The sequence below is a fragment of the Rana temporaria genome, chromosome 9 (assembly GCF_905171775.1).
Source record: "Rana temporaria chromosome 9, aRanTem1.1, whole genome shotgun sequence".
Taxonomy (NCBI): domain Eukaryota; kingdom Metazoa; phylum Chordata; class Amphibia; order Anura; family Ranidae; genus Rana; species Rana temporaria.
Genome location: NC_053497.1, coordinates 58,117,240 through 58,129,922, shown reverse-complemented (window position 1 = coordinate 58,129,922; position 12,683 = coordinate 58,117,240). Strand labels below are relative to the sequence as shown.

General features: G+C 47.1%; 1 protein-coding gene across 1 annotated transcript in view; it reads right to left on the bottom strand.

Annotated features, from left to right (window-relative positions):
- The window catches only part of RELB (RELB proto-oncogene, NF-kB subunit), a 70,177-nt gene extending 57,963 nt beyond the window's left edge, over positions 1 to 12,214 (bottom strand). Inside the window, exon 1 of the mRNA XM_040323570.1 lies at positions 11,990 to 12,214. Coding sequence (XP_040179504.1) covers positions 11,990 to 12,011 — 22 coding nt within the window. The 5' untranslated portion in view covers positions 12,012 to 12,214. The remainder of the gene's footprint in view (positions 1 to 11,989) is intronic.
- Positions 12,215 to 12,683: the final 469 nt, after the last annotated feature.

The window sequence follows — 12,683 nt, the reverse complement described above, 5'->3', positions numbered from 1 at the left end:
GAAGATCGCTCTCTAGAACGGCAAGTACAGCTTTGATTTTAAAAAAAGAGATTTTTAATACAGCTTACCTGTAAAATCTTTTTCTTGGAGTACATCACGGGACACAGAGCGGCATTCATTACTATATGGGTTATATGGAGTACCTTCAGGTGTAGACACTGGCAATCTCAAACAGGAAATGCCCCTCCCTATATAACCCCCTCCCATAGGAGGAGTACCTCAGTTTTGTAGCAAGCAGTATGCCTCCCAAAATGGTCCTCAAAAAAGAGGGGTGGGAGCTCTGTGTCCCGTGATGTACTCCAAGAAAAAGATTTTACAGGTAAGCTGTATTAAAAATCTCTTTTTCTTTATCGTACATCACGGGACACAGAGCGGCATTCATTACTATATGGGATGTCCCAAAGCAATGCTTACAATGAGGGGAGGGAGAACATCTCCAAGACAAAAGGATTTAATTTAGAGATATACTCAAATCATAATAAATCCAACTTAGTTGAGAAAAATAAAATTTTTAAATTTAACTCGAACAAGAGGAGCCCCCGGAATCCGAGGGTCTCAAACTGCAGCCTGCAGCACTGCCTGCCCGAAGGCAGTATCAGTATTCCTTCTTACGTCCAACTTGTAGAATTTTGTAAACGTGTGGACAGAAGACCAGGTTGCCGCCTTGCAAACTTGAGCCATAGAGATCTGGTGGTGTGCTGCCCAGGAGGCGCCCATGGCTCTAGTAGAATGAGCCTTTAATGATACTGGAGGAGGCAACCCTTTCAAGCCGTAGGCCTGAGTGATTAATTGCTTAATCCACCTAGAAATGGTGGACTTTGCAGCTGCCTGCCCCTTCTTGGGCCCATCCGGTAGAATGAACAGCACATCTGTCTTCCGGATCTTCTTTGTAGCTTTAAGATAGGCCTTCATGGCCCTGACAATATCCAAGGTATGCAGCAACCCTTCCTTTCTGGAAGTAGGTTTAGGGAAGAAGGATGGTAATACCAAATCCTGGTTCAAATGAAAACTGGATATGACCTTCGGAAGGAAGGAAGGATGAGGGCGGAGAACGACCCTGTCCTTATGAAAAACAAGATATGGTTCCTTACAGGATAAGGCTGCCAGCTCCGAAACTCTTCTTGCGGAAACTATGGCAACCAAAAATACTAACTTCCTTGTCAGTAGAACCAAAGGAATATCAGCCAACGGCTCAAACGGTTGTTTCTGTAAACTTGACAGAACAAGATTTAAATCCCACGGACAAAGCGGGGATTTAACTGGAGGTCTAATACGTAAGACCCCTTGAAGGAAGGTCTTAACCAGCAAGTGGGTGGCCAGCGGCCGCTGAAACCACACTGACAGAGCAGAAATCTGTCCTTTGATTGTGCTTAATGCCAATCCTTTATCCACTCCTAGCTGGAGAAAACTTAATACTCTATCGATGGTAAATTTGCGAGAAAGCCATCTCTTGGACTCACACCAGCCTACATAGGCCTTCCAGACCCTGTAATAAATCACCCTAGAGACCGGTTTCCTGGCTCTGATTAGGGTAGAGATTACTTTCTGAGACAGACCTCTACCCCTGAGAATCAGGGATTCAGCTTCCAGGCCGTCAAATTTAGATGCCGTAAGGCAGGGTGGAGGATCGGACCTTGCGATAGCAGGTCTGGCCGTAGAGGAAGAGTCCAAGGGTCTCCCACTACCATCCTTAAGATTAGTGAGTACCATGCCCTTCTGGGCCATGCTGGAGCTACCAGGATGACTGGTATGTGCTCCACCCGGATCCTGCGCAGCAGGCGGGGTAGGAACTGGAGCGGGGGAAACGCATAAAGAAGTTTGAACTGATGCCAAGGGCAAACCAACGCATCGGTTCCGCAGGCCATCGGATCCCTTGAGCGGGACATGAACCTGTCTAGTTTCTTGTTGAGTCTCGATGCCATGATATCCACGTCCGGCACTCCCCATCTTTGGCAGAGTGCTTGAAAGACTAGTGGATGCAGAGACCATTCCCCCGGCCATAGAGTCTGGCGGCTTAAGAAGTCCGCCTGAAAGTTGTCCACTCCTGGAATGAATATTGCCGATATGCAGGGCACATGAGCCTCTGCCCATAGAAGAATCAAGCTCACCTCTCTCTGAGCGGCTTGACTCCTGGTTCCCCCTTGGTGATTTATGTATGCCACGGCCGTGGCATTGTCTGATTGAATTCTCACCGGGAACCCCTGCAATTTTGACGTCCAAGCCCTGAGGGCTAGTCGAGCAGCTCTGAGCTCCAAGATGTTGATGGGCAACTGCTTCTCTGGCTTTGCCCAAGTACCTTGGCGAGTGCAACCATCCAAAATTGCTCCCCAGCCCGTCAGGCTGGCGTCTGTGGTCACTATCTTCCAAGCCACTGGGCTGAAAGACCTCCCCTTCAGTAGATTCTGAGGGTCTAACCACCAACACAGACTTTGTCGGACTCTTGATGAGAGCGGCAACGGGATATCCAAGGCCTGTGGCCTTCTGCTCCATGCTGACAGGATGGCTGCCTGTAGGATGCGAGTGTGGCTCTGGGCGTATGGTACCGCCTCGAATGTGGCCACCATCTTGCCTAGTAACCTCATACATAGGCGAATAGTCGGTTCTTTCTTGCTTAGAACCAGTAGGATTAATTCCTTGATGGCTTTTACCTTCCTCAGAGGTAGGAACACTCCTTGTTGTTCTGTGTCTAATCTCATGCCGAGATATTCCAACTGCTTTGTGGGCTGGAAAGCTGACTTTTCTCGATTTAGGACCCAGCCGAACCTCTCGAGGTATTGGACCGTGAGGGCCACTGCTCGCTCCAAGCCGGGAGACGAGTGATCTATGACTAGGAGGTCGTCCAGGTATGCTAGGATCGTGACCCCTTGGATCCTTAGTTTGGCTAGGATTGGAGCTAGGACCTTCGTGAACACCCGGGGGGCCGTAGCCAACCCGAAGGGAAGCGCCACGAATTGGAAGTGACGCGAAGCCACCATGAAGCGTAGATATCTTTGATGTGGCTGATAAATTGGAACATGAAGGTAGGCATCCTTTATGTCTATGGACGCCATGAAGTCGTCCTTCTGGAGTGTGGCAGCTGCTGACCGCACGGATTCCATCCGAAATGAGCGGATCTTTAGATATGCATTTACCATCTTTAGGTCCAAAATTGGCCTGACATCTCCATTGGATTTTGGGATGATGAATAGGTTGGAGTAGAAACCCAGCCCCTGTTCCAGGACTGGTACCTCTACTATTACTTCCTGGGAAAGTAGATCTAATGCCGATCTTAATGCGGCTCCCTTTTCCGGATCGTTTGGAATCCTCGACTTCTGGAAATGAGGAGGAGGAAACCTTAGGAAATCTAATTTGTAGCCTGTGGCCACGGAAGACCGTACCCACTCGTCGGGAATGCTGGCTTCCCAAATCTCTGAAAAGAGTCGCAGCCTTCCCCCCACCTTCGTGGGTGGGGGCGCCCCTTCATAAGGTTGGCTTGGGGGCTGGTTTTGCTGGTTTGCGAAACCACTGCCTTTTGCCTCTAACAGCCTGTCCTTGTGATCTGCTGTTGAAGCCGAAGTTTGCTTTTGCAGGAGGCCGTCGATACTGCTTGGCATTAGAGGGCCCCTGCCCAGGGGAATACTGTCGTTTAAACGCAGGTCCCTGAACCTTCTTCTTAGTTGGCAAGAGAGTACTCTTGCCGTTTGAAATGGTCTGAATGTATTTATCTAGGTCTTCTCCGAAGAGTCGTCCTCCATGGAAGGGGAACCCTACCAGGAGCTTCTTGCATGGGGGCTCAGCCTCCCAGCTTTTTAACCATAAGAGTCTTCTCATATGGATAAGGGATAACGATAAACGTGACGCTTGCTGGATAGAATCCTTGATTGCGTCTACCGTAAAACATATGGCCTTAGGGACATCCGAAAATTTTTCTGCCTGCTGGGCCGGAATAAGTTTAAGCATCTGCTTAAATTGATCCGATAATGCTTGAGCGACCCCAATCGCAGCCACAGCTGGCTGTACTACTGCCCCTGCAGTAGTGAAGGAGTTCTTAAGTAGTGCTTCCAAGCGCTTATCAACTGGATCCTTGAACACCTGTATGTTTTCTACAGGGCATGTTAACGATCTGTTAACACATGAGATGGCTGCGTCCACTGCAGGAGTAGCCCATCTTTTGGAAAATTTTTCTTCCATAGGATATAGGACAGAGAACCTTTTAGGTGGTAAGAAGATCTTATCTGGCTTGTTCCAATCTTGGAACAAAATTCCCTCTAATAGAGGATGGATCGGAAACACAGCATTGCTTTGAGGCGCCCTCAGTGAGCCCAAAGCTGAAACCGTCGATACCTGGAGATCTGGTACTGGCAAGTTGAATGTCCTATGGACCAAGTCCGACAATCCTTGAATCCACCAGCTCTCCCTCAGGGAGACTGCCCCAGACTCCTCTGTATCCGGGTCTTCGATCCCTGAACCTACTTGGTCCGTGTCCAAGAGGTCGTCCAATTCCCCTGAGGAAAGGACCTCCTCTTCTGAGGGTCCGCGCTCGGGCGACGGAGATCTATTCCGCTTACTGCCCCGCATAGCTGCGGATATCATTTTTCCCATGCTTTTCTGCATCTCTTTTAAAGAGGTGAGTAATACCTCCTCCGTGACCATCTTAGGGTTGGACTGACCCGCGTCAGCTCCAGCCCCAGATCCCGATGGCCCCAAGGCTCCCTGTAGGGAAAACAGCGGCATACCATGGTACAATACCGAGGTACACCTGCTACCTATTGGTATTTGGAACTATAAAAGTTAATTGTCCAAACACCTGTTTGGGGGATAAAAAAAAATGCTTCCTCTCCCCTAGATGACTTTTTTTTTTTTTTTTTTCGTTTTTGTTTCAAATCCAGGAAAGAAAAAACATTCTGTCCCCCTGAGTAGTATTGCAAAGAAAAACTATGAGATGGAAAAGAAACAGCCTATTTCTAGGCTTGACAAAACAGTCCTTTCTGGCCACTGTGTGTCCTCGGCGCCCCGTGCTGCCGCTCTGGTCTTTCTCCTCAGTTCCAAAGTATTGATGGAACAAACAAGGAAGGGCCGCCCCTTCCTTTAAGCCACTGACCCGCCCTTCCCCCCCAGCAACCTCAAACAGGAAATGCCCCTCCCGACAGGGGGAGGGGGGGGGGATTTTGGGAGGAAGGGACCTCTCTGTTCCAGCAAACTGCAGCCTGCAGCCTGGAACCATGAGGAGGTCAGCGTTTTGCCTGCTTGCAGGCTCTGAGGAGGAAGACTGAATGGAGCATCGCCTGGAGGCCTGCAGGTAAGCAAAGCTCTCTGACACACACATATATTTTTATATAACACAGGCCCCACTCAATGCTTTTCCAACACTACAAGGGAGGTCACATCTTATGGGGAATAATACATAGAGAGCCATCCTATCTTTATGATATGTGACTAGTTTGCCAGATGCAGTGCATAACTTTAGGCATGTCCCCTGTGACCCCCCAGAAAAAAACCTGCTAAGAACCAAGTTCCGCAAGTTTTCCCCTCACTTACCTGCTCCATGCCGCAGGACTTTGCCAAGCAAGAGGCCCAATCTTCCCCCATCTCCGTGGGGATGTCTAGACCTTCAGGCCCTGGGTTCCTATGAAGGATCCACTGTCCTGGGCCCATATAGCACCCTGGCAACAGAAAACTTTAGGTACCCAAAAGGTTTCTAAGTTCTGGGCCCAGGGTCCAGCTCTCTAAAAAGAAAAGCATTATGGGCTATACCCCAAGGGTTTGGGGTCCGGTTACTGACCACTTTAGCGCTGAGGCTTTTTTGGACAGAACCGGTAGCTCACCTAATCCCAAGGATGCGGAGGCAAGCTAAACCATGACTAACACCTAAGACACTGGCGTAAAAACTGAGGTACTCCTCCTATGGGAGGGGGTTATATAGGGAGGGGCATTTCCTGTTTGAGATTGCCAGTGTCTACACCTGAAGGTACTCCATATAACCCATATAGTAATGAATGCCGCTCTGTGTCCCGTGATGTACGATAAAGAAAACAACTAGCCGATTCCCCTAGACCAGGCATGTCCAAAGTCCGGCCCGCGGGCCAATTGCGGCCCGCGTTCCGGTTTAATGTGGCCCCCCTGGTAATTTGGATATACATATATTTTTGGGCCCCCATATACTGTATTTATCAGCGCTGCCTCGAAGGGGACTGGGAGGGGGCGGGACGAGCGCCATCAGATTACGTACAGTAGAATCTCGTCTGTAATTGGAAGTCCTGTCTCCTGGGTCTCCTAACTGTTCTGTCTATCATAGGAGGCGGGACTTTGTATTAAAGAGGCCGCCACGTAAACAGGAGATTCTCCTATATCTAATCTGTTGGCGGTCGTCCCGCAACCCCTGCCTGTCCCCTCCGGGGCTGCAAATGGGCATCAATCAGGCTGCATTCATGGCAATGGTTAGGCTGCATTCATGGCAATGGTTAGGCTGCATTCATGGCACTGGTGAGGCTGCAATCATGGCACTGGTGAGGCTGCAGATGGGCACTGATTAGGATGCATTGATGGGCACTGATTAGGATGCATTGATGGGCACTGATCCTTATTTTGCTTCAAAGTTATTTAAAATGTAGTTTTTTTTCCTGAATCTTGCCTCTTAAAGTGAAGGTGCGTGTTGTACGCCGATAAATACGGTATATCCAAATAACACACCCGAGCTCATCTCTTCACCACACACAGCCACAAAAGCAAGAGAATTCTTGTTGGGCCGTGTATTAGTGCTCAGACGAACACACTTAGACCGAATTTTAATGGTTCAAAGAATGTCAGGCAAAATGGTCGGCCCTCAGGCATGTTCACTTTATCAAATCTGGCCCTCTTTAAAAAAAAGTTTGGACACCCCTGCCCTAGACAAAATGAGCATCAATCTAAGGGTAAAACATTTTTTATGGGTGAAATTCCCGCTTTAAGGCTCTTCAGTTGTGCTTGTTTGTACAACGCAGTGGTGTGGACTTTATGGGATTAAAACACGCAGCGAAGGGACGGCTTAACGCCTCAGAACGCTCTTCGGAGAGCTACAAAAGGTGCCAAGGGAAACAAGCCCTTCATGTACTATATCTACGGAGGAGCAGTCACCCAAGGAAGGAAGTGTGTTATGAATACAGACCCCCCCATCCCCATAACATATGGGGGGGGGGATGTTTTGTAGCCTACGAAGAGAACAGGAAACAACGTCCTGAGAACTGATTACAGTTACCATCAGCAGAGAGCCCAGGAATCAGCCGATTTCAGATCTGATCATCGGGTTTTGTAGAACTGACATAACAAAACAACTTTCCATTCTGTATTCAACAAACCAGGAGGGAGTGAGGAAGAGAAACTATTGTTCAGTTTTATGTTCACTTTAAGTAAATCAACCACAGTGTGTACCAACTCACCAAGAAATGAGTAAGCGGCCTGCACCAATCACAAGAAGCGTTTCCTTGAAACCGGGCCGTGACATCATGTTACAGCATAAACAAAAACAAAAACTTATTGGAACAGACAAAATAAAAATATCACAGACAATCGCGGTCCCATAGGTACTAGAGAGGAAAGCTCCCCCATATACCTTTCCAATGAAAAACTTGGACTAGATCCAATATAGGAATATACTACATCATTAACCACTTCATCTCTGGAAGATGTTACCCCTTTAACCACTTGAAGTCCAAGGCCCAGATTCACGTAGAGCGGCGTATCTTTGTGCGGGCGTAGCGTATCTCATATGCGCTACGCCGACGTAACATAGAGAGGCAAGGCCAGTATTCACAAAGCACTTGCTCCCCAAGTTACGGCGGCGTACCGTAAATGGGCCGGCGTAAGCCTGCCTAATTCAAAGTAGACAGGTAGTGGGCTTGATGTATTGAAATGAAGCGTGACCCCATGTAAATGAAGGGCCTAACGAACGGCGCATGCTCAGAATCACGTTGCATATACTCCCCAAGATACGCCAGCTCAATGCCTACGACGTGAACGTAACCTACGCCAAGCCCCATTCACGTACGACTTACGTAAACGATGTAAAATACGACGGCTGTTCTGACATTTCCGATGTCCATACCTTAACAAGACTTACCCCTGCTTTATATGTTACGCCGGACGCACGCCTTACGTAAACGGCGTAGATTACAGCGACGGGCGCAAGTACGTTCGTGAATCAGCTTATCTAGGTCATTTACATATTCGACGCGTAAATCAATGGAAACGCCCCTTGTGGCCAGCGTAAATATGCGCCCAAGATACGACGGCGTAGGAGACTTACTTTGGTCGTATCAAGCCAAAATTCAGGCGTATCTTGTTTGCTGAATAAGGCGCATAGATACGACGGCGGATCCGTGGACTTACGCGGCGTATCAGAAGATACATCGGCGTAAGTCCTTTCTGAATCCGGGCCTATGTCTTTTCTGGAACTTTTTTTTTTTAAAGTTTAAATGGGTATGTTTTGCTAGAAAATTACTTAGCACCCCCAAATATTATATATAATTATTTTTTAGCAGAGACCCAAGAGAATAAAATGCCAATCGTTTCAATATTTTATGTCACACAGTATTTGCGCAGCGGACTTTAAAACGCAATTTTTGGGGAAAAGCTTTACAACAGTTTTTTTGTATAATGTAAAAGATGTTACGCCAAGTAAATAAATATCTAACATGTCAGGTTTTAAAATTGCAGACGCTCTTGGAATGGCGACAAACTACTGTAATTAAAAATCTCAATAGGGGACACCTTAAAAATGTTTCCAGGATACCCGTTTAGCATTATAGAGGAGGTCTGGCGCTAGAATTCTTGCTCTCACTCCAACGATCATGGCGATACCTCACATGGGTGGTTTGAACACTGTTTACATATGCTTGTGCGACTTAAAGCGGGAGTTCACCCGAAAAACTATTTTTAACATTAGATTGAGGCTCATTTTGTCTAGGGGAATCGGGTGTTTTTTTTTTTTAAATCTAAGCAGTACTTAGCGTTTTAGAGATAGATCTTCTCCGCCGCTTCCGGGTATGGTCTTCGGGACTGGGCGTTCCTATTTGATTGACAGGCTTCCGACGGTCGCATACATCGCGTCACGAGTAGCCGAAAGAAGCCGAATGTCGGTGCGGCTCTATACGGCGCCTGCGCACCAACGTTCGGCTACTTTCGGAAAATCGTGACGCGATGGATGCGACCGTCAGAAGCCTGTCAATCAAATAGGAACGCCCAGTCCCGAAGACCATACCCGGAAGCGGTGGAGAAGATCGCTCTCTAAAACGGTAAGTATTGCTTCGATTTAAAAAAAAAACACCCGATTCTGCTTCACAAAATGAGCCTCAATCTAATATTAAAAATTAATTAATTAATTTTTGGGTGAACCTCCACTTTTAATATGCGTTTGCTTGTGCACGGAGGGATGGACGCTTAAACGTTTTGTTATTTTTCTTTTTTTACACTGTCCCTTTAATTATTTTTTATTACTTTTATCCCTATTACAAGGAAAGTAAACATCCCTTGTAATAGAAAAAAGAATGACAGGTCCTCTTTATTAAAGGGTCACTAAAGGAAAAAAAATAAATGTTGCTGGAAAGGCGATTAGCTTAATTGCCTTCTTGCAGCCCCTCCCTGTAGGCGAGCGCTTGTCCAATCGGACGGTGCCGTGCGCGCATGCGAAGTGCCGCTTGCGCAGTGGGTGCCCGGCCGTGAAACCGAAAGCTGTCACTGCCGGGTGCCCACACTAAGAATGAAGACGCCGGCTTGTGAGGGGGGGCGAGGAGAGGAGCCCCGGCCAGCGCGTCGCTGGAGCCGTGGAGCAGGTAAGTGTCTGTTTATTAAAAGTCAGCAGCTACACTTTTTGTAGCTGCTGACTTTTAATAAACTTAAAAAAAGACTGGAACACCCCTTTAAAGAGAATCTGCCTTAGTAAAAAACAACTGTGATTCAGCACTGCGCTACTTTAACTGGCGATTGCGCGGTTATGCGACGCTGTACCCAAACACAATGTATGTCCTTTTGTTCCCACAAATAGAGCTTCCTTTGGGTGGTATTTTTTGCGCTATAACCTATCAAATAAAACTCTTTTAAAAATCCAATTTCTTCCTAAGTTTAGGCCAATATGTATTTCTGCTACATATTTTTGGTAAATAAAAGTGTATATTTTTGGTTTGCAAAAAAGTTACAGCGTCTATTAGGATGGATGCAAACTGATTGATGATCTTCCGCCCTGGCTGATCAACTCAGTTTGATTTTTATCTAAATAGATCAGGGGTCTCAAACTAGCGGCCCTTCAGCTGTTGCAAAACTACAAGTCCCATGATGCATAGCAAGGCTAACAGTCACAAGCCTAACCTCAGGCATGATGGGACTTGTAGTTCCGCAAAACAGCTGGAGACCCCAGAAATAAAGTCTAAATTGATCAGAAGGGAGGCTATGGCTATTTGATTGTTTACAGATTTGATTGTTTTGATTTGAATCACATATCAACTGGATAAAAAAATGGAAGTATTGTAAGCAGGGCCTTCCTATTCCTTCTGTACTGTCCCCTTTGTATATTGTAATGAGCCGTGCAAACTGTTGGCGCTATATAATACATAATAATAATAAAAAAATGATTATATATATATATATATATATATATATATATATATATATATATATATATATATATATATATATATATATATATATATATATATATATATATATTTTTTTTTTTAAATATATATATAAAAAATATATATATATATATATATATATATTTTTTTTAAATATATATATATATATATATATATATATATATATATATATATATATATATAAACAATGTTTTTTATAATAAATATATATATACACACACACACACACACACACACATATATATATATATATATATATATATATATATATATATATATGGATCTTTCCACACATTCCAGTCTTTGCATTCATCTCTGTACAGATGTAAACAGACTGCATCCAGGGTCAAGCATCCATCTCTGTGCCAATCAACTTTAAAACAAACAGATGAGCTGCAGTTTAACCGCCCAGCTAAATTCTATTAATGCAGCCGGACCAGGCTGTACAAATGCGTTGGCTGCGACGCTTTGCATAATTTCTTGGCTTGCGGAGTTTGACAGGTGGCAGCCTCTGTCAAAAAGGCACCCATTATGGTCAGTTGGGGGGCGTACTGCACCAGTGAGCCAATCTGCATCATAAATGCCCGACAGCTGCCCTCTGAAAGGTGATCACCCACAGATTGCTTTTCAGAGGGCGGCAGACACCTCTAAAAGAGAGACTTTAGGGCTCATTCCCACAGGCATTGAACATACAGTTTTGTACACATCTGAATGCTGCAATTTAGGAATCATTGGGGCCAAACACTGCGATGTACTAAAACATTTCTGCGTCCAGCTCCGCACATCTGCAGATTTTAGGTATGTAGATCCATGAGGAATCACACACGTCTCAGCGCTGAACGCGACGAATCGCACGCGTCTCAGCGCTGAACGCGAGGAATCGCCCACATCTCAGCGCTGAACGCGAGGAATCGCCCACGTCTCAGCGCTGAATGCGAGGAATCGCACACGTCTCATCGCTGAACGCGAGGAATCGCACAAGTCTCAGCGCTGAACGCGAGGGATCGCACGCGTCTCAGCGCTGAACGTGAGGAATCGCACGCGTCTCAGCGCTGAACGCGAGGGATCGCACGCGTCTCAGCGCTTAACTCGAGGAATCGCACACGTCTCAGCGCTGAACGCGAGGAATCGCACACGTCTCAGCGCTGAACGCGTCAATGCGACTTTCTTTTCCGGCGCAGGACCCTCTCCAGCAAGAACATGCAATCCATGCAGAGAATGGGACAAGGCGGATTATTATCGGTACTTTTAGATAGAGAAATCATCATCCTGGAATGAGAAGTATGACAAGCAGGGACACTTCCCTCCCCCAACTCTTCTCCCATGCAGGCCCAGGGTCGGCTGACACTTGTAGTTCCACAAACCCCCCAGACTGGCACACCTACCTGTCCTGCCCGGCTCCCTCATGCTGGCTGTACACAGGAACACGGAGGAGAATGGAGCCCGGTGGGCGGTGTGGCCCCTCTATGGGTAGGTGACAACTCTGAGGATAAAGTTACACGACTCTTCCTCCCCGAGAGCTGGAATTCCCCGGCTCCGGGAGGCGCTCGCCGATTGGCTGCAGGGGGGCGGTGACGTCATGACAGATCGAACAGGAGGACGGGCCAAGGAAATCCCCCTCCGAGTGCTGGAGAGCACGTGACTTCCCCTTTCCGACACCACGTGGGCCAGAGAGAAGATGAGAAACACACACAGAGTTTATATGATGTAAACAGAGGAGCCATGTGGGGTGATCGCACAATGTATGGAGGCAGGAGGTACATGTCGCCCCTCCATACCGATCAGCAGGCTCTGTGTACACTATGGGAACATTTCCATACAGGGGATTGTACGCAACGACCCTCCATACAGGGGATTGTACGCAACGACCCTCCATACAGGGGATTGTACGCAACGACCCTCCATACAGGGGATTGTACGCAACGGCCCTCCATACAGGGGATTGTACGCAACGGCCCTCCATACGGGGGATTGTACGCAACGGCCCTCCATACGGGGGATTGTACGCAACGATCCTCCATACAGGGGATTGTACGCAACGACCCTCCATACGGGGGATTGTACGCAACGACCCTCCAT